The sequence below is a fragment of the Podarcis bocagei genome (genome assembly GCF_964188305.1).
Source record: "Podarcis bocagei genome assembly, chromosome: 2".
NCBI classification, from domain to species: domain Eukaryota; kingdom Metazoa; phylum Chordata; class Lepidosauria; order Squamata; family Lacertidae; genus Podarcis; species Podarcis bocagei.
In genome coordinates this window covers 116398151-116420762 of record NC_138126.1, presented here as the reverse complement: position 1 = coordinate 116420762, position 22612 = coordinate 116398151, and the positions used below count along the sequence as shown (strand labels likewise).

The 22612-nt window shown below is 44.6% G+C and overlaps 1 protein-coding gene across 4 annotated transcripts in view; it reads right to left on the bottom strand.

Moving 5' to 3' along the window:
* The window catches only part of CA10 (carbonic anhydrase 10), a 380746-nt gene that overhangs the window by 60310 nt on the left and 297824 nt on the right, over positions 1–22612 (bottom strand). For all 4 annotated transcript variants that reach the window (XM_081181501.1, XM_081181502.1, XM_081181503.1 and 1 more), the window contains one exon: positions 19217–19402. In XM_081181501.1, coding sequence (XP_081037627.1) covers positions 19217–19402 — 186 coding nt within the window. The remainder of the gene's footprint in view (positions 1–19216; positions 19403–22612) is intronic.

Here is a 22612-nt window from a genome sequence, read left to right as displayed (position 1 = left end):
TGACATTGTGCTTGGATGAATTAAGTCATTAAAAGCAGCTGCGGTATTGTAACTTAGCCAGAGTAAACTCCAATTGCCTTTGGTACAATCCTTCTGGTATCGCTTGTTTTTTACACTTGACCTTTATCTATGCTTCCTTAAGGATCAGTTTATTATGAGAGCATCTCAGGGCTCTGTTGTAGTGGCTTTGCTCAGTTCAGCTGAACAGAATGCTTACATACTCTAAATTGCCACTTCTCCCAGATGGAAAGCAAAATGTGCAAAAGCCTCCAAGTGAACAGGATGAGGCTCCTAATGGTCATTTGCACCATCTTGTCTCTCTTTTGCTCTTCTGGCAAGCAAAAGAGTGGGAAGGAGCCCCAGAGAACATCTTTGCTGAGCTCATTAAGGAAAGAGATTGTTGATGGGTTCTTCAAAACTTGTTGCAATCCTAGCACAATTTTGCGTGGTTTAGCACACTCATTTCAGTATCGTCTCTGGCCTAGTTCTCATGGTCTTGATAAATGTGTGTTTCAGCAGTACCACATCAGGCTGTTGTGATGGAATGACCATGAGTATGATGGAGTCTTCAGACATTAAAAAAGAAATCCTACGCATAGAAATCCAGCATGTCACGGGAGAAAGCTATGCTAGATTTTGTCTCTCTCTGCCAACTTGTTTTCTACATAAAAGAAGTATAGGGAAGTTTTTAATGTTTGATGTTTTATCATGTTTTTAACATTCTGTTGAGAACCTCCCAGAGTGGCTGGAAAAACCCAGCCAGATGGGAAGGGTATAACTATATTATTATTATTATTATTATTATTATTATTATTATTATTATTTCAAGTGGTGTAACTCAGACACAGGTTGATCACCTTAGTGAGAACTAGGCAAAGGTGTTCATTTTTTGGGGGTAACAATGTGCTACAAATGAGTAAAATGTAACAGTGCAATGATACTATTTATGGAAGATAATAATTGTATTTTGTCCAAATAAAAACTATTTCCCCCCAAAAAGGAAAACAAGAACTAGGCCTCTCTTCATGGTTTTCTTAGTCGTTTGTCCTGTCATTTTCCATCTAAATAGATGCATGTCAGACTGTGCTAAGGCTGTTTTTCAGTGATTGGAATTTTATCTAAAACTAGACTGGAGATTTGACATAAACTGTTTTCATACAGTGGTGCCTCGCAAGACGAAAAGAATCCGTTCTGTGATTCTCTTCGTCTAGTGGTTTTTTCGTCTTGCGAAGCAAGCCCATTGAAGGATTAGCGCTATTAGCGGCTTTTAGCGGCTTATCGGCTTATCGGATCAGCTGATAAGCGGCTTAGAAAAAGGGGGGGGGGGAAGGAAAAAAACCCCGCAGGAACTCGCAAAACATTTTCGTCTTGCGAAGCAAGCCCATAGGAGATTCGTTTTGCGAAGCACCTCCAAAACGGAAAACTCTTTCATCTAGCAAGTTTTCCATCTTGCGAGGCATTCGTCTTGCGGGGCACCACTGTATTGATAACCCAAATTGTTGAACTATGTATTAGTATCAAGTATATATATTAATATATTATTATATGTTAGTACAGTATATATTAGTTAAGATAGATTTTCTGCACCCTTTTTTTACTTTTGGGGAGGGGTTGATTTTGAATGAATTAGCTCAATCCCTTTTTTGGTTTTTAATGTAGTATTTCATAGGAATTGGTGTGCATTAATGCTCACTGCTTTGCTGAAAGGTAAGAGTACGGGATGATAAAAAGTGATGGAACATCAGGCGATAAATAGGGGAAAAGATGAGTTTGGAACAAATTTTGGATTTCTTACAGAACTGAAACCTATTTCCTTGGTGTTTAAGGTGATACTAATGCAATTTTTCACAAGGGACAGCTGCTCTGACTGCAATAATTTTGAAAGAAAAACAAATCTCCTTATTAAGTGTTTGCCTATGCTAAATGTTCTTAATTCATAACCCAGTTTAATTCTCACAGAGCTTGCCTGGACAGAAATGAATTGCTTTTTAAAACATTAACTCTTTTTATATTGCAAAAAAGTTATTAAAAATTGGCTATAGAAATAAAAATGTTTTGAAACCAAAGCTTTATTGATTTGTGTGTGTGTGTACTATTCATCAGTGAGCTTAATTAAAGAGAAAATAGAGATCTGGACATATTTGGGATAGTGAACAAATGTTACCCCAATGCTTTCTGCCTGGCCCCTTAGGACATTAGCACTGCCTCTGAATGTATTTGCCTGGCTGCAATGGGCTGTTGAGCCCTGATAAGGCATATTCCCTGTCTGAATAGAGGGTAGAGCGGGTTGTGTGAATGCGGAAATTCACGTTTATTGCTCCATTCACATGTGCAGCTGGCTTGGCCTGCCATTGGCACGCAACCCCTAGAAAGCTGTCCACGTTATTCTTTGAAGGAGAACTACTTGAAAATGATTTACAGAGGGTATTTAACTCTGAGTAGGCTTGATAAGATGTATAAGACTGAATCAGATAAGTGCTGGAGGCACAAAGAGGTGGAGGGAAAGTTCTTTCATATGTGGTGGACTTGTAAAAGAGTATTGGGAAATGATCCATAATGAATTGAAAAAAATGTTTAAAAGTACTCCCCCCCAACCCCCCCCAACCCAGAGTCCTTTCTGTTGGGGATAATTCAGACTGAAATTCTCAAGTGTCAAAAAAGGCTATTTATGTATGCTACTACTGCGGCCTGTGTTTTTTTGCCCCCAAATGGAAAACGAGCAAGGTCCCAACCAAGAAGAATGGCAACTTAAGTTGACAGAATATGTGCAGCTTGAAGACTTAACATAGGATAAGAGAACAAGAAGAACATACGTTTAGAGAAGACTGGAAAACATTTATTGAATATATGGGAAATAATTGTGTACAGCTGAAAATGCTGGCAGCATTAAGATAAATTCAACAGGGTAAATAAGCTTTGATGGATGCAATAATGGACTACTGAATGGTATAGTTTTTGTAAAATATGCAGGGATTTATGATATGTAAGGTGAAGCATGGAAAGAGAAGACTGGAAATCTCTGATATCTTATGGATGTAAAAATGAGTATTTTAAATTGTAAAACAGAAAATTTAATAACAATTATATGCAAAAGAAAAAAAGGAAGTTGTCCAAAATGGAATGCTGCCTCCAGGCTGAAGAGGGTTCCCCATCCATGACCTCCATACATCCTCCGAATAGTAAAGAACACTGTGTTCCTTAGACTGTTTGGACGCAGAGAAATGGTGGGAGGAACCATCTGGGGAACCCCCAAGGGAAGAAGGCTCAAAGCCAGGGGATTGGTGGTGGGATGGTGATGAGTGGTCAGAGGGAGAAGACTGGGAGGAGGTGTCAGAAGCTGAAGAGGTAAGAGGGCTTAGTGAGCGGGGGAAGTCTATGACGGAGAGAAGTGCTGAATCAGAGGCAGAGGCAGAGGCAGGATAGGTGGGGTAGATATGGGCCACAGATTAGCCACCCCAGATTTAATCAGACATGCACAATGATGCCTTGATGCATCAGTGACATTGCCTGACTCTCAAAAATGAGTCATAATACGACGACACCTCAGCCCTAAATATCCGCACCCACGTTTATTCTGAAATAACTTGCCCCCAAGAGTCATCCCTATCCTTTCTCTTTGCCTGCTAGGTTTGAGTGTTCAAGGTGTTTTGTGTTGGTTTCTTAACACGAGGGGGCATTCTGATCCTTGATTTTCTCCCTGCAATCTGAAGCATTAACAGTCGAGCAACAAATTCTTCTTTTCTTCTTCTCTGGCAATCACTCGTAGACGAGTAACGTTGCCTTCCATGAACACGGTTTTAACAGCGAGTCCGTAAGTGACTGTGGAGGCCAATTCTGGATCCACATGTCCTTCCACAGTGAGGACATAGGTTTGTGTGCGGGAGTTGATCATGGTGAGGGTTTGCCAAGCATGCCTTCCTCTTAGCACGTTTCTCAGCAACAAACACAGCAGATGAGTTTGCTGTACATGCAGTCTGCAACTCTCTGGGCTTCTGCCCTGTAGTATTTGTTTGTTACACTTGTATCCTTACTTTCTTCCAAGGCGCTGAAGGGAGCATATGTAGTTCTCTCTCCTCTTACCTAATGGTTTTATCTTCACAACAACCCTTTGCAGGCAAAGAGAGATGGTGGCTGAGTTTCATGCCTGAATCAGGAAACGAACCTGGATTCTCCTGATCCTAGTCTGGGATTCTAACCATTATGCCACACTCCATCCCAGGAGTGCAGAACCTTTTCTGGCCTGAGGGCCACATTCCTTTCTGGGGGCCACATGCCAATGGAAGGCAGATCTAGAGGCAAAAGTGGGCGGAGCAACACATGCAAATTTTGGCTTTGTATAGCAGGCTGGTTTCTGCACATATTCTCACACCATTTTCTATCCAGGCAAGCAAGGGATATTAGCAGAGTTCAGTGACATATTTCAGCCAGGTGGTGCAAAGCTGAGGCAGGTTGAGGGTTTGGCTTGGGAGTGGGTGTGGTCTGAGGAGAGTTCAAAGGTCAAATAGAAAGGGTTGGAGGCCCACATTTGGCCCCTGTGCTAACTTCTCCAGCTTACCAGGTATCTTGGGATCCTATCTTTTTGGCCTTCCTAATCCTTGTTCTTGAAGCTACCAGCATGAGTTTGATCAAACTGCGGGAGGCAGTGGAGGACAGAAGTGCCTGGCGTGCTCTGGTCCATGGGGTCACGAAGAGTCGGACACGACTAAACGACTAAACAACAACAACAATCCTCAAAAGCGATGACAAACCTAGACAGCATCTTAAAAAGCAGAGACATCACCTTGCCGACAAAGGTTCGTATAGTTAAAGCTATGGTTTTCCCAGTAGTGATGTATGGAAGTGAGAGCTGGACCATAAAGAAGGCTGATCGCCAAAGAATTGATGATTTTGAATTATGGTGCTGGAGGAGACTCTTGAGAGTCCCATGGACTGCAAGAAGATCAAACCTATCCATTCTTAAGGAAATCAGCCCTGAGTCCTCACTGGAAGGACAGATCGTGAAGCTGAGGCTCCAATACTTTGGCCACCTCATGAGAAGAGAAGACTCTCTGGAAAAGACCCTGATGTTGGGAGGGCACAAGGAGAAGGGGACAAGAGAGGACACGATGGTTGGACAGTGTTCTCGAAGCTACCAACATGAGTTTGAGCAAACTGCGGGAGGCAGTGGAAGACAGGAGGGCCTGGCGTGCAATGGTCCATGGGGTCACAAAGAGTCGGACACAACTAAACGACTAAAGAACAATGAAGTCCTCATACGGATTCCCCAGTTATGGCACAGAATTTGGATCTGATCGGCACATAGTTTTGAACACAGACAGTCTGATGGTGAGGCCAATCAGATTCAATCAAAGTTCACCATCTTGTCCCTGATCCTGCAACAGTTTCTTGTTATAAAAGCCTGGCTCGATCACCCTGTGGTGCGTTGCCGGCACAGCAAATATTAGAACAGGCCTTGGAGGACCAATGTTAAAATAAAAATTGAAAAGTTGTAATGGTGAATTCATTAAGTTACCCCTGAATTATTGTAAAACTGAAAGCTTCTGCCTCTGGGAGTAACATCCTCTTTAATTAAAGACACGTCATCCCTTAAGCAAGTAATAGCAATCCTTTAGCAACTGAAAACAATTCAGGGAAAATGCATATTTTATAAGCGACACTGGAAGTTTAGAGTTTTCAGTATCTTAATGGCCCAAAGGGAGAAAATCGGGGAACTTCTTTCTGAACGGGCGGGTGTGTGTGGGAACAAGAGGAGAGAAATATCCCTTTCTGTTTTGTGCTGGCAAAGTTTAAAATTCTGATCCCTAAAGGGAACTAGAATCTGTTATGTGACAGACTGTTCTTGCATCCCTCGAATAAACAGAACAGTTGGTAGCTGAACAAATAAATAAGGGGAACAAAACAGGAAATTACCCAATTGGACTAATTTAATCAACACTTAAAGCAACAATACATTGAGTAGTTATAGTTCTTTTCTTAGGGGCAAACTCTGGATGATACATGCAAATGCATGTAAGAAAACTGACCGTCACTTTTGTTTTTTAAGTCAACCCTTAACCCTTTCCACACCAGTTGCATTTCTGCTCTTCGCCCGTCCACCTGTCTGTTGCCCCGCCACCTCTTGGGGGTTTCACTTGGTGAGGAAATTATTAAGGACCCCATCCCTTCCCTTTTCTCTGTTCAAAAAGGGGCAATTCATTAAAACAAAACAAAAATGCATATTGCATGTAACCTGCATTTGGCGCTTTTAAATGCCATTCTAATAGCAACTTATAAAATGTTACTGGGCAGAGGTGTAGTTATTTGGTGAAATGCTGGATATCTGACTACTGCCTCTCACTTTATTTTCTTAATCGTAATACCCCCCCCCCCCCGATTTGTCATTTATTTTTCTACTGGAGATGCTGCCGAAGTCTAGGCTTGGAATATGAACTCCCAACAGATCATAGTGCTGGCAAGGGTGAGCCTAATGCCCTTGAGTTCTTTTGTGGTTCAGAGTTTAATCTGAGCTGGAGAAGAACTCCTCCCTTCCAACCCTGCCCTCACTTACCTCACTGTGGTGATGGCTCCAGCAGCTGAGGTGAAGTGGGAGGTCTTAGTCCAGGGGTCAGCAAACTTTTTCAGGAGGGGGCTGGTCCACTTCCCCTCAGACCTTGTGGGGGGCCGGACCCACCCTCTCCCAAAAGCACCCCTGTCCTGAAAGGACCCCCCTCTCCTGAAAGGACCCCCTGCTGCCGCCACTCATGCTGCCGCTGCCTCGTCTTCAGCAAACGTCGGTGTCGTCCTCTGGCCTGGGCAACAGAGGCAGCCTCCACGTTGACGCCGCTTCCTCCTGCTCAGTTCTTTCCGCTCGGCCGCTTCCTCTGGCTCCTCCACCTCTGGGTGCCACCCCTTCCTTCCAACTGAGGCGGCCGAGCAGGACGAAGCGGCCGAGCAGGAAGAGCTCAGCAGGAGGAAGCGGTGGTGGTGGTGTGGAGGCCGCACCAGCGTCACCGGCCGCCCAGAGGCGTCCACGGCTTCTGATTGGCTGCAGGAGCTTCCTGCAGCCAATCAGAAGCCGTGTCACATTGCGGAAGTCAGTCCCTGCATGGTGAGGTCTCCACGCTGCGCTGGTTTAGCGCGGGGACTGACTGAGCGTGCAGCAGGGTCCGCAAGGTTCGCGGGCCGGATTGGCGAGCCCGGCAGGCCACATCCGGCCCTCAGGCCTTAGTATGCCGACCCCTGTCTTAGTCCCTTCCTCCCAACCTTCCTGGCATATGAAGCATTGCTAGAATGCCTGCATGAAACCCTGAGAAATGTGGTTTTCCTAAGGCTTTCTGCACATGCTGCTCCACACACTAGGGAAAAGGGGACAAGCAGTGACAGCAAGCGCAAGAGATCAAGGTCTCCTTCACCACTGGAATACCCACAAGCGAGGCATTAGGAGGAAGGAGTGAGAAGACAATATGAAGCTGCAGCCACCAGGAAATTGCTCCCATGGGGGCTCATTTAAAGTGAATTTGTAACACTCTGAGGAAAGGGGTCCCTCTATCCACTTTTTAAACTAACTGCTGGGCCCAGTCCTAATTGGGCCTGGTGGAGCTTACTCATCTCTTATTTACCGTGTGTATTCTACAACCAGGAGATAAAGAAGCATGGTAATAGCAAATGCTTTGGTGGAAGCCCCCAGTGCTGCGTAGAATTCTTTCCCACAGAAGCCTCATCCAAGTGACATGACTCCCACTTGGAATCCTGGCCCACATAGAATAGAATCATAGAGTTGGAAGAGACCACAAGGGCCATCGAGTCCAACCCCCTGCCAAGCAGGAGGCAAACTAATAAGGCAAACTAATCTCACGGCAGGTATCCGTTACTGTAAATTTGCAAAAGGGACATGAATTGCCCCTTGTTCCCTTCATTGCAACTTAAACCAGGAAAGGATTACTAAGATAATGTGTCTGAAACTTTTGGCTAACTTAGGGACATTCCCTAATGTATCTACATTAGTGATGTATGGAAGTGAAAGCTGGACCATAAAGAAGGCTGATGGCCGAAGAATTGATGCTTTTGAATTATGGTGCTGGAGGAGACTCTTGAGAGTCCCATGGACTGCAAGAAGATCAAACCTCTCCATTCTGAAGGAAATCAGCCCTGAGTGCTCACTGGAAGGACAGATCCTGAAGCTGAGGCTCCAATACTTTGGCCACCTCATGAGAAGAGAAGACTCCCTGGAAAAGACCCTGATGTTGGGAAAGATTGAGGGCACAAGGAGAAGGGGACGACAGAGGACGAGATGGTTGGACAGTGTTCTCGAAGCTACCAACATGAGTTTGACCAAACTGCGGGAGGCAGTGGAAGACAGGAGTACCTGGCGTGCTCTGGTCCATGGGGTCACGAAGAGTTGGACACAACTAAACAACTAAACAACAACAGGTACATTCCATCTAAATGCTAAGTATTATTTTCTGCCTTTTTGTAATCTAAATTTCATGGTGTCATGTGGCACTTACTGGCCTCCTCATGATCCTTGCACTGTCAAGACAGGGGCTCAGAGGAGTTTACTGCTGGTACATCACAGTGAGAAGTGACAGATAAATGTGCTGAGAATGAAAGGCAACCGACCCCACAGGTCACCTATATACAATTCTAGATCTTCTCCAGTCTGAACAATTTATTGTGAGGACTTGTTCTGGAACCACTCTGCTGAACTATACAATGCAATGCCGCACACTCCCTGATCTAACTTTCCAACACTGTGTCACTGCCTGTTACTGAATGACAGAGGGGAAAGACAGTGGAGAGTTTGGCGTGGTGCAGGTGCAATGGCGGAACCAATCTGAAACACCTCAAACTGACCTGTACCCTGCCAATTATAGTGGTACCTCGGGTTACAAACACTTCGGGTTACAGACTCCACTAACCCGGAAGTAGTACCTCGGGTTAAGAACTTTGCCACAGGATGAGAACAGAAATCGTCTGGTGGTGGTGTGGTGGCAACAGCGGGAGGCCCCATTAGCTAAAGTGGTACCTCAGGTTAAGAGTGGTTTCAGGTTAAGAACGGACCTCCAGAACGAATTACGTTCGTAACCAGAGGTACCACTGTATTATTATTATTATTATTATTATTATTATTATTATTATTATGCCCAATATACATTCTCTTCACAAAGCAATTTCCCCTAATATAATACATTTTGTATATTATTTCTTAATATATGCACACTTTAACCCAACACATGCATTTGTGTACACGTCACTTGGCTGAAGAACTGCATTAAAAAATTAGAGGAAAGTGTGAATTCTGAAGAAGGGCCACGTTTCGGTTTACTTATTGTTTCAGAACGTGCAAATTAGGTAGATGCATGTTTAAACATCTTCCTTCATCCCTAGCAGGCTTCGCGATAAATATCTGGCAGGCTGGTGCTTTAGTAGATGTTAACAACAGAATGCTCATGCTTGGGAATATTTCCTGAAGCTTGGAAACCCTAATCACGGAAGACATTTGTAGGAAGAATCAAGTGAAACTTGCCTTTTCATTTTGCTACAACTGAAAGTCTGAGCCTTTCCCAGTTTCATCCGCTTTCCCATAAAATGCATGCTTAGCCCCACAATATGAAACATAAATCTTTCCCCGAAAGGCACTCGCTTCAAATTTTTTACTTGCTATTTCAAGTGAGTAGAAATAAGGATGTCTGTGTCATGAATCCCGAATGTACGTGGCACAGAACTGATTCGTGTCCACAGGAGCTCTATTTGCATAATGAAATCTACATAGGGAATCCAATGTTTTTTCTTCTCAACCAGCACTGTGACAAGAGCAATATTACAGGGAAGACCCTGGGCTGTACGATGACACTCATCACATAACTGTAAAACCAGTGCTAATAAAGAAGATGTACAACTGCAGTCTAAAGGAAAAGGGGAAGGCAGACAAGAACTCAGTCAGCGAGGTGGAGGAGAACTACTTTTGTGCCTGAAGGGGTTCAGGAAATCCTCAATGCCACACGATGGACCCAATGACTTGAATGGGGCCAATTTCTGAAAAGGTAACAGTAAAGGCACCCCTGACCATTAGGTCCAGTTGTGACTGACTCTGGGGTTGCGGTGCTCATCTCGCTTTATTGGCCGAGGGAGCCGGCGTACAGCTTCCGGGTCATGGGGCCAGCATGACTAAGCCGCTTCTGGCGAACCAGAGCAGTGCACGGAAATGCCGTTTACCTTCCCGCCAGAGCGGTACCTATTTATCTACTTGCACTTTGACGTGCTTTCGAACTGCTAGGTTGGCAGGAGCAGGGACTGAGCAATGGGAGCTCACCCTGTTGCGGGGATTCGAACTGCCGACCTTCTGATTGGCAAGCCGTAGGCTCTGTGGTTTAACCCACAGCACCACCCACGTCCCTTTTAATTTCTGAAAAGGGCACGCCAAAATGTGAGCCCTGCTGCCTCAGATGATCAAAACCCATGTGAGGACCAATCCTCAAAATACCTTGCAAATGCAAGCATACCTCTCTCCATGGGATGCGGGTGGCACTGTGGTCTAAACCACTGAGCCTCTTGGGCTTGCTGATCAGAAGGTCGGAGGTTCGAATCCCCATGACAGAGTGAGCTCCCATTGCTCTGTCCCAGCTACTGCCAACCCAGCAGTTCGAAAGCATTCCAGCGGAAGTAGATAAATAGGTACCACTGCGGCAGGAATTAAATGCTCTGTCCAGGGGTACTTTACCTTTTTTAAAAAAAACCTTTTCTTCTCTCCAGTGGTTATCCTGCCCCCACCACCCAACTTTAAAGGGCGAGGGGAAAAAAAGAAAAAGCTTACTACAGTGGTACCTCAGGTTAAGAACTTAATTCGTTCTGGAGGTCTGTTCTTAACCTGAAACTGGTCTTAACCTGAAGCACCACTTTGGCTAATGGGGCCTCCTGCTGCCGCCGCACCGCTGCAGCACGATTTCTGTTCTCACCCTGAAGCAAAGTTCTTAACCCGAGGTAATATTTCTGGGTCAGCGGAGTCTGTAACCTGAAGCGTATGTAACCTGAAGCGTATGTAACCCGAGGTACCACTGTATTGTGAAAGAAGGGAAAGCAGTGGGAAGGAGCCCAGTGGGCAAATGGGGTGATGACAAGGAACCCTAACCACACTGCGGATTACACAATTCGAAATGAGAGTTCTGAGCGCCCTTCAGACCAAAACAGCCCCCCCCCCCCATTTGCCAATCCCTTTGCTGGTGGTAAATTGGGAGGCAGTTGTTTCAGGGGCTCTGATTCAATACCCTCCCCCATGTTGCAGGGGAGGGGCTTGGGTGCAAGTGTCTAAACAAGGATTATATCAGTAGGTCACGGAGATTTGTAAATAGAGGTGCATTTGTCTTTTAAGCTGGTATTACGAAACTCAGTCCTACAGCTCGGTCTAACAAGGAAGTACGAAGAGCAACAGTTACAGTGTAAAACAGTCTGCTCTAACCAGTGATATTTTGGTTGGCATTTTGAAACTGCTATCACTTTCCATTCTCCTAGACTTTGGGCTGGTTCATTAACTGCGGTTTGTTCCACCCATTTTTAACCTTCTAAAACTGACGGGTCGTTGTTCTGTCCCTGCACACTTTACATATATATTCGCACTTGCCATAACTGACAATAACTCTTAATGGAAGATAAAAATCAAGTAAATTGAGTTCAACACAGTAATTAGTTCATATTTGCATCTGCAGCCTTTTTTTAATTACCTGTCAACAGATTAACAATTAAAGTTGTATAATATGGAGATTGGCTTTGTTTTAGACAAAGGAGTTTATAGAGATGTCAAGGCAAAGATTCTGCAGAAACTAGTCTGCTGTTGCTTGCACACGTCTTCTTCTTCTTCTTCTTCCTCTTCCTCTTCCTCTTCTTCTAAACCTATGTTGCTCCCTACACTGGAAACAGCTGCCCCATCCCATTTCCCCCCCTCCTCTCTTTCAAATCCTACCTCCGAACCCATGAGTGGAGTATTTGCAGGAACAAGCTTCCATTCTTTACCTATTCCCACAGGCATCCAGCTTTCCCTAAGCTTATACACATTCTGCATTTGTCCATTGCTGACTCCAGCTTGTTAATTTGGGCAGATTCAGAGCTGAATGCTCTCTAAAGTCAAGTCCTTCTAAGATGAATGTATACAAAATGGATTTGGGTTTTTCCATTTATATAAAAGATTCCCGTAACTGAGGACTGCTTTATGAACTGAGATATCCGTCTACACAAGTAATTTTCTCAAGCAATCAAATACTTCAGATATCTTTTCCCAAGATCATATTCATTCACCTTTTCTCTCTTTGAATTTTTTCATCTTGTAGATTCAAAAGATGGGTGCACAGGAAGCAGTTTGTTAGCACTGCAACAGAGATGAATGCTCTTATCGCACAGATACATATTCCATTTGGTCACCCAACTACTCTGCTTAAGCAAGGATACTTTTAGGGGCAAAAGAAGAGGCTGATCGACAGGTAAACTAGCATGATTTCAAATGTTCAATTAAGGTTAACTCAGTTCACTGTGCTTATTAATTAATTCACTTGCTAATTTATATAAATGTCTTCAAATGTAGCTATCTACTACATTTATTGTGCAACCCCAGGAGTGTCCATTCAGAAGTAAGTCCAACAGAGCACCATGGGGCTTATTCCATGTGAGTGTGTACAGCATTGCAGTCTTAAATGCATTGTACATGAACAGATGTATGTTGTTGTTGTTTGTTGTTGTTTAGTTGTTTAGTCATGTCCGACACTTCGTAACCCCATGGACCAGAGCACGCCAGGCACTTCTGTCTTCCACTGCCTCCCGCAGTTTGGTTAAACTCATGCTGGTAGCTTCGAGAACACTGTCCAGCCATCTCGTCCTCTGTCGTCCCCTTCTCCTTCTGCCCTCCATCTTTCCCAACATCAGGGTCTCTTCTCATGAGGTGGAAAATGTATTGGAGCCTCAACTTCAGGATCTGTCCTTCCAGTGAGCACTCAGGGCTGATTTCCTTAAGAATGGATAGGTTTGATCTTCTTGCAGTCCATGGGACTCTCAAGAGTCTCCTCCAGCACCATAATTCAAAAGCATCCATTCTTCGGCGATCAGCCTTCTTTATGGTCCAGCTCTCACTTCCATGCATCACTGCTGGGAAAACCATAGCTTTAACTATACGGACCTTTGTTGGCAAGGTGATGTCTCTGCTTTTTAAGATGCTGTCTAGGTTTGTCATTGCTTTTCTCCCAAGAAGCAGGCATCTTTTAATTTCATGGCTGCTGTCACCATCTGCAGTGATCATGGAGCCCAAGAAAGTAAAATCTCTCACTGCCTCCATTTCTTCCCCTTCTATTTGCCAGGAGATGATGGGCCCAGTGGCCATGATCACAGATGTATGTAAATGGTTGCTAATTTAAGCTCGCCTATTGCCTGATGATGAAGTTACAGTCAACATGAAAGTCATGGATGGGAATCAGCTAGCCAAGAAATGGATTTCCTGCACTTCACAATCAATCTACGCTGATGGAGCACAAGAACTTCATTTGATGGTCCACCTTGGTTAGCATGTTGACTAGGACTCTTAGACTTTGGGTCAGTCCTGATCCTGTGTCCAGGAGCCGGGTCATCCACACACAGAAGGCATGGAATACAATTAGTTTTGTTTTGTTTTTTTAGCAGAAATAAAAAACACAGCAATGTCCCCTGGTTAGTCTTAAATCAATGGAGGCATTGCTGAAACTAAGCTCTAGGCATGCCCTCTGGACCTATCTGGTGCACTGCTCAGCAACGTGCAGGGCCCTTCTGGAGCAAGGGGTAAGAGGGGAAGGAGAGTCAGCAGGACTGAGACTGTCTGCATGCATCCTGTGACTCACAGCTTCTAATCCTGTCCTGGATGACCCTCCTTCTCCTGACCCCCCTTGATAATTCAAGTCTTCTGCTTCTATTGGCTCCCAGCTCTTCCCTTCTGCTGATTGCTCCTCAGTGTCCCATCACCAGGCTCCGGGCCCTAAGACGTCATCTTCAGAGCCCTCCCTGGGGGACTCTTGGGCTGGTGGCTCCCAGTTCTCCTCCTTATCCAACCAGGCCCTGATATCCTCTCCAATGGTTGTGTGTGCATCTTAAACACATGGTGAACATCATGCCCTGCTACTGCAGAGTTTGAAGACCAGATGCCAGGATGAATGAGAAGGTAGGATAGGGATGCCGGCAAAATGGTTTGGTTGGCCATTGCTTGTATCTGTTATGTGATGCATTGGAGCCATACATTTAATACATACAGCACCATCTTGGAAGCACCACTGCAACCACCAAAGCAGTAGATATAAGAGACAGATTTAAAGGTTAACACATTTTGGACAGCTTTACTGTCCCATAAAGTCATCTAATTTTTTATTTTTTTTGCCATCCTTCATTTGCTTCCTAAAATATCACAGCTACCTCTTGATTTGCATTTTATCTCTCTAGCTATTTAATACATTGCTATGTTGACTTACATTGCTGAATTTGAACATTTGTAGTCCACAGAGGTTTTGCTATACTGCCCTTACATTAGGCATATGTTCCCTCTTCTGGCTCTTTCCTCCAAGGCTCAATTTTCTATGTTAATAAGCTTATCTTTGAGCTCAAATACTTAAGACTGACCTGTGTCATTTCCCATTGAAAAGCTCCAGAATGTAATGCAGATAGCCTGTGGCAAATTGCAGTTCTGAAATTCAGCAGGAAGAATGCTGAAATCCATTCAACGCCCCCCTTCCAAATGCAAGGCATCAATTGTAGGATTGGGAAAAACAAACTCCAAGAGTTTATGATATAGTTTCCCTCTTGGTTACGGTACTTAGTGTTAACTACAGTGTTGAATTCTGGGTAGCTAGAAGCCTATCTATTAAGCATTTAAAATCAAGCAGGAATTTACCCACAATTAAGAGGGCATTAATTAGAATTTTTCCCCCAGACCAGGGGTCTGCAACCCACGGCTCCGGAGCCGCATGTGGCTCTTTTACACCTTTGCCGCGGCTCCGGGGCGGATACTAGCGAGGGGAGGAGGCGCATTGTGCGCCCCGACACTCCCCACTGTGGCGGGCGCTGTACTGGCTGTGACTTCGCATGGGGGCGGTGCGTGCGTTAGTCACGCACCGTCCCGACGTCACCTTCCCACCCGCCCGCTACATTGTAAGGGGCATGTACGCTGGTCACTGTTTTGAAGGGGAGTGAAGAACACACACACACAAAAAGGTAACTTGTTAATTTAACGTTTATTTCTATGAGGAGAAGTAATTCTGAGGGGTCAAACAAAGAAATAATAATAAAAAGTGACAAAAAAGTTATTTTTATAATGACGAGTTTTGCGGCTCCCAGTTTTTTCCCCCTTCGGAAACGGGTCCAAGTGGCTCTTTTTGTCTTAAAGGTTGCAGACCCCTGCCCCAGACCAATGTTGTGGTTTAATTAATTGTGACCCCCCTCTCACCTCCCTGAGAGGATGACTTCTTTTATTCATACTCAGCAATATATTCCTGGCAAAGTACACCAGGCTTTTAACCCAGGAGCAGGTGGTATTTGAATATGCAACACAGACTTAAAGCACGTGAGTCCCCAGCCCTCCTTTAAAAAGATGAATGCTAAATTCAGCAAATATGTTCACTGAGTTGTATCCATCAAACGCATCCTGTCAAACACATCCTCCCTCTCCCCCTCCATTTGTTCTAGCCCTCTCTCCACTGAGCAGATCAGGGCATGGGGTGTGTGTGTGTTGGGTGCATGGGGAGAGCAACCCCGTTGTGCAACCACAAGTCCTTGCACTAATGGTAGGGCTTTGGGGGGGGGTGTTCAACCATAGTGTGTGAAATCAGCACACGGGTGTCAGAAGTTCGAGTTGTACGTAATTTCATGAAAATACTGTTTCTTGACTTTGTCAGGCAGTCGCCTACTTTTGGAAAACAAAGACAATGATTGCCATCCATTTTAATAACACAATTTGACAAGGCTGCAATTAATCTACTGCTCTTTACATATCTGTTGTTCTGCGATGCCAATGAAAACGGCAGGCGTTAATTGACTTATCACTACTTGGTGATAGATGGCATAGGCTGCAGAGCGGCTATTCATCTTCGGCAGAATAAACTCCAGCATTGCTAGAACCTTTTGGTGCGTCAGAAAGAATAACAACAGGATATTGAAAGAGCCTTTTGTACATATTTGTAAGAGGATGTACGTCTCTTATTACCATATTTGTTTGTGCTCTCAGGCAGATCCTATTGGGATCAGCTCATGAACATATACTGGGGTCCAGCAGACCTTAAACCAGGAACCGACCGCTTTATATTTTTTTGCTGAGGAACATCCTGCTCAACAAAGCATTCCCTGACCACTGATATCGGCTGAGGTATTTTGCTGGTCACTGTGGGGTTCAGCAAACCGGAATACTGCATTTTTTAAATATTGTTTTATGCTGTTTATGATCCATTGCATTCCTCTGAACCCTTCTTTGAAGTTCTTCTAGATCATAGTATATGAATGAATGAGTGAATGAACAAATACATTCCCGGTTTCTCCTGATGCATGAAACCAACATCCTAAAAGCATTAGAAACAGGCTGGGGTCTCTCATCTAAACAATACATTTGACCTCACCCACTGATTTCTCCTAGCCCCTGATGACCCCTGGCTGGCTGTAAAATCTCATAAAGATCTCCTCCTTCCTGCTTATTGGAACCATCTTGATTGTCTCAGCAGACTTCCCCCTCCAAGGTCATCTGACTCACTGCTTCTTCTCTGGACTCAATCCACTGAAGTCCATATTGAGTCTGGAACTTGACCACTGCCCTGAACTGCCCCATGTGGCGATCACACAGAGTCCCCAGACATTTCAGTCTATTGATCCCTGTGCCACCACTTTACTTCTCGCTGCCACCACCCAGGCCCTACCTGGTACAATACTGAGTCCAGTCAGGGTTAAATGGGAACATAAACTTCTGTTTATTTATTGCAGATTAACAAGCATGTCGTTTCATAAATGGCATCAGTCAGTTACAATAATGGGGTGCCTATCCAGACCTATAACTTCCGCTACCTGCTCTCACTCACTAAACCACTCAGATATTTACTTGTCTTCCTAGCCCCTAACTGTTTCTGACGTAGCTTATTTCGCTACACTAACTCAACCTCCCCACAGACTCTACCCCAATTCACTCCCACTCCAACCAACCACCCAACTCCCAACGAACTCCTCCCTTCGCCCTTCCCAGAGCTGGTTTTATAGTCCCTCTGACTCCACCCCTGGGTAACCTGTTTAACTATTTCACCTCCAGCGCTCTCATATGTTAACGTCACACCCCACTAAGCAGCAATGCCACTGTGGTTGGGAGAGCAGCACCACAACACCACATCCCTCTGTTGACTATGCCTGATGCACCCTCCTCCAATCCCTCTGAGTACAAATCTTCCAGCATTATGATAGGCCTGTTTGACTTAATGGCTGGCTGGACTTCTGTTCTAGCATGACCTTCCATCTGATGGTTTGCTGGGTCCCATACTAAATATGGGCAGATGCCAGCCTCCTCTCCCGATGCTCTTTGGGTTGGACCGGATTCCTGACAAGACTGCCCAGAGCTCTGATGCAGACTGAAAGCTTCACTGAAACAAGTAAGATAAGCATACAAACCCCGTTCATTTCTCTGAGGCAAGAGATTATCTTGATTGATTTCATTACGGGTCCTTCTTTGCTTGTGAAGAACAAACAAACAAAAACCACCCTGAGAGCCTATAGATAGACCTATTAAAATGCCTAGAAACTATTGTGTTTCCCGCTGTAAAATGGTAAGACCTCTGAAATTAGAAAGGCATTTGACTCTACAGCAATGACTCTTTGCCTTCCACCCCAGTGTCCTGTCTTTAGGTAAGTCTTCCACATCAACATGTCTGCTCAGGAACGCTCTGCTGTGTCCTGCAGAGGAATCTGGGGTATATTCAAGGGCACAGCTGAAGCCTATTGGGTGCATTCTCAACTAACACTGGGTGATGGCGAGAACCAGTAGCTGTGGATTGGAGAGAGACAGGGGCGGAGGAAGGGGGATTGGTGGGGGCGGTCCACGCTGGGTGACATCACTGAGGGGGGTGACATTCAACTCACTGCCTACCCTGAGCCATCGGGGGAAGGGCCGGAGCTGCGCCGCTTTGCTGGGGGCCTTCCCCCTTTGTTTTGACAGCTCAGGGGAGGCTTGGGAGTCATGGGCAGGTGGCGTGCCATTGTCCCCCGTTCCCAGGCTGCTTCCTGGGGAGGGGGGAAGAAGAAGAAGAAGAAGAAGAAGAAGAAGAAGAAGAAGAGTAGTTTGGATTTGATATCCCGCTTTATCACTACCCGAAGGAGTCTCCAAGCGGCTAACATTCTCCTTTCCCTTCCTCCCCCACAACAAACACTCTGCGAGGTGAGTGAGGCTGAGAGACTTCAGAGAAGTGTGACTAGCCCAAAGTCACCCAGCAGCTGCATGTGGAAGAGCGGGGAAGCGAACCTGGTTCACCAGATTACGAGTCCACCACTCTTAACCACTACACCACACTGGAAGCCTCCCTCGAGCTGTCAAAAGGAAGAAGGAAGGGAGGAAGGCTGCTGGCAAAGCAGCATGGCTCCCTCCTCCCCGCCCAGGAAGCAGCCCGCCATGGGTGGCTCGCTCCACCCCCAATGGGTGGCTTGCTCTGCCCCCATGGGCAGCTTGCCCCTGAGACGCTCGCTCCGCCCCATGGCCCCTGCCCCCGGGGTGCACAGCATATGCGCCTCTCCGGGTGCCAGAGCAGGTAGCTCTGCTTCTGCAGAGAGATATTGGTTGTGGTTGGCAAGCTGTCTTGCTGGGGAGTTGGCCCACCACACTCCCATTGCTGATCTTCTCTTTGAGTAACCCCTGATAAGCTTCCAGGGAACACAGTTTGAAAGCAACAGGCCCGCCTCTGTACACCCTTTAACTATTTCTTTCTGTGGTTTTGAGTTGCAACAAGCACATCCTTGTCACCAGGGGCAAGCGACTGATTCCAGAAAGAAAACCAAGCAAACTGCATGAAAAATAGAACAATAAGCAAGTGTAGCTAAATGTGCATAGTGTATTCTGGCTGCAGAATTTCTATGTTCCCATTACATAACTGATGGTTTTTATATTTCGCAAAGTGCAGAAATCCTGTGCTGAGGATAGAAACATGAGCAAGTCAGCTCCCCAGGGATCTTAAAAAATAAATAAAATAAAATTCTCTGCAGAGCTTAAAGCATATTGACATACCTCTCCAGAGAAAGCTTGTCCATTCAGAAGGTGTTCTGATCCCTGACTGTCTTCGCTTCCAAAGTGTAACCGGATCTCTTCCAATCGGTGGCTGTATGTCATGGGTCCTCCAGAGATGTTGACCAAATGTTCTTTGTCCAGTCGTAGAGAAACATGCCTCCCTGTGTTATACATTGTCCCACTGACCTAAACAAAATGGAAGTGGGGAAGAAAAAGCATGAACTTTGCAAGTCTTGGCTTGCTTCAGGGTTGAAATTTATTTCATTTTGGTTTCTGTTTGTTTTTACTTTTAACTGTCTCCTGTTGATCTAGATAAAAAGGCTGTGAGGAAATTCACAAACCCATAAGGGCTTCATTTCCCTGCTTTGAGCATTACATTATATATTGAATTATTTTAATAAGTATACATATTTCATGCAAAATATGTAAGATATATACACACACTTTAGCCGGAAGTGTGTGAGGAACACAATAAATGCAATTAGTGTGCTTCTAAATAAGTAGGAGTTTGAAAGTATCCTTTATACGAGACTTGAATAATGACTTCATTACCGGATTTTGGGCCCGAGAAAGGGGAATATTTCATTGGAAGGATTAATTATTTACATTGCATTTAAACATATCAAAGATTCAACTCATTTATTCTCACTGAAAAATTTATAAAAAAACAATTGGCTAAAAGCAGAGTAGACTAGCTTTGCAAATATACAGATTAAAAAAAACATGTGGTAACCTTACATCCTCCTTGCCATCACTGAGGGCAACACTTCTGTCCCCAGAAGTCAGTTGCTAGTGGGCGGGCAAAGTCACTATACTAACTTCCTGGAAGTACACTAGCTTTTCAGGAGTGGGAGGGAGATCACTATGGTGAAAATGCATTGTTCTGGCCAGTGCATTTTCTGCCTTGTCCCTCTTTACCCTCCCAGTAAGCAAGAGTGACCCATCTGACCGGAAGCTTGTGTAGTGGCTGGAGTCCACCCAGCAAGCCACACCTATCTGCTCCACGACAGTTACTACAACATGGATGGTTCACATCTCTTCCTCCGACTCATCTAATTCAGAGAAAAATCTCTACTAACTATTACAATCCCCATCTTGGTTGGAAGTTCTGCATTTAAAGGAAATAGCCCGGTTCCTTTCTTCATGTTTCTGTTTGTGGTTCATAGCCACTGGGTTTCACTGTCAGATCACTGACATACCTGGGCATTTTGCACTACAGGAAGCTCGGGTTGCGAATATGATCCATGCAGGATGCACGTTCGCAACCTGCAGCGTTCGCAACCTGCATCTGTGCATGCGCAGGTTGCAATTCGGCGCTTCTGCGCATGCGCAAAGCACAATTTAGCGCTTCTGCGCATGCGGACCGCCAAAACCCAGAAGTAACCCGTTCTGTTTCGGCGGTTCATAACCTTAAAAAACGCAACCTGAAATGTCTGCAACCCGAGGTATGACTGTATATTATTTCCATCCCTTCACTATTACATTTATATTGTGCCGTCCCTCCAAAGAACCCCAGGTTCTCTTCCACCTCCCAGTTCCATCCTCGCAACAACCACATGAGACAGGTGAGGCTGAGTGTATTGCTCAGTGAGCTACATAGCAGTGAGGGATTTGAACCCTAGTCTCCCAGGTCCCAATCTGACACTCCAACTGCTCCGACACACTGAGAATTATGTTCACACCCGGATGATAGTAGCAGAGCAGGGAAGAAACACAATTTCCTGCCTTTCACAAGCTTCAGTTCCAAAACACACTGGTAGCAGTGGGAGGCTAAAGTAACAAACAGTGTGGAGTGTCGTGATCGAGACCACCAGTGCATAAATAGATTTATTGTTCAACTATGAAGGAAATCAATGCATTTTTAAAAATAAAATAAAAAGATGCATGTTTTTACTGATGCCACTGTAAAGGCAAAGAAGGACAATCTGCCCTTCCCATCACCTTGCTCAATCTTCATTGGGATGAATGGGGCCTGCCCAAGAAGACAACAGTACTCCTAAAATTGAAATGACTGCTCCAGCAAGTCACCCTCCCTTGGGCCTCAAATCCAGCATATTGTGATTTCTTGCTGGCTACCTGAAAAAGTTGAGAGCAGGAAGAGAACAAAAACTAAAAACTCCCCAATCCACTCTACATCTACCTCATCTTTGGAAGAACTTGCTGTCATTAGTCCCTTTCTTTATGGAAAAATAAAATTTTGCAGAAGATCTTTTATGACCCACCCCATCCCTGCTGATTTCCCAGTCAATAAAACCAGGGTGTTGCCTGTATGTTTGTTTGCTGACAATCAGACCAAAGACTCTGAGAGTGAAAGGAAAAAAATGAAATTGCATCTAGAGAGTATAATAAAAACAGTGCTCCAGTATAGCACCCATTCATGCCACTAAGACGCATGCTGGAGACTTTTCTTCCTAGTGGATTGTACAATTCCTTCTTGCTCGAGTTCAAGGTAATAATCATTTTTCTTCTCAGCAGTTGTTAGGAAAATAAAAATAATAAATCACCAGGCTGGATACAAACAGTACATTTAAATTATGCTAATTTGTATTAAATAGCGGGAACTATAGCATGGCATGCTTTGTTGAGCTTTAATTTGAAAGGAGTGTCTTGACAATTACATATGATACCCTATAGTTAGTACATCACGGACCATAATCATTAACCGTGCTGCTGTGTCATTTTACCCGTAATAGCAATTACTGTGCTCAAAGGTCTTGTTCTGTTGTTGCTCATTCCCTTGTAAGAAAAAAAAAAAAGTTGCATTATAGAGATGCTGTGATAGAAGTTAAGGTTGGCCATCCAGAGTTCTGCATCATCATATCAACACAGGTACTTTACACCCTGTTTCTAATTTCAAAGGAAGAGTGTGAAAAGTTTCTATTTGTCACATAAAGTCATTTATTAATGCCTGGAGAAGGGGGGAGGGAACCCCACAAGTCGAGGAGCTTTGTGCTTGCCCTCTAGTTTATTACCTTGATATTTGCATATGTAGTAAACAAATATCAGATTTGCTTTAATATTTCAATGAGGGCTTGCTTCACTGAATCCGAGCTCTAAAACGCTGAGCAACCGAGCACCCCTCATTGGTTGAAAAGGCAGTTTGCTATTCTGAAACGGCACATTGCTAAATGTTTAATTCACTTCTGAATGCTCTTGAAATATATTCAAACACCCATTACTTACTCAGCTGGGTGCAAAACTTAAATTAGGCTACCCTTGCTTTCTTTTTTAAAAAGTGGTTCAATCGGAGTACTAACACAAACCTAATATCTCTCTATGGATTATAAGGGAGAGCTAGCAAAATACACAAAAGAGTACTCTAAGTGTAGCTCTCTTGACCAGCTCTCTTGGGTCAATTTAGGAAGTATTCCTAAGACATCCAGGCAGCAATCTGCA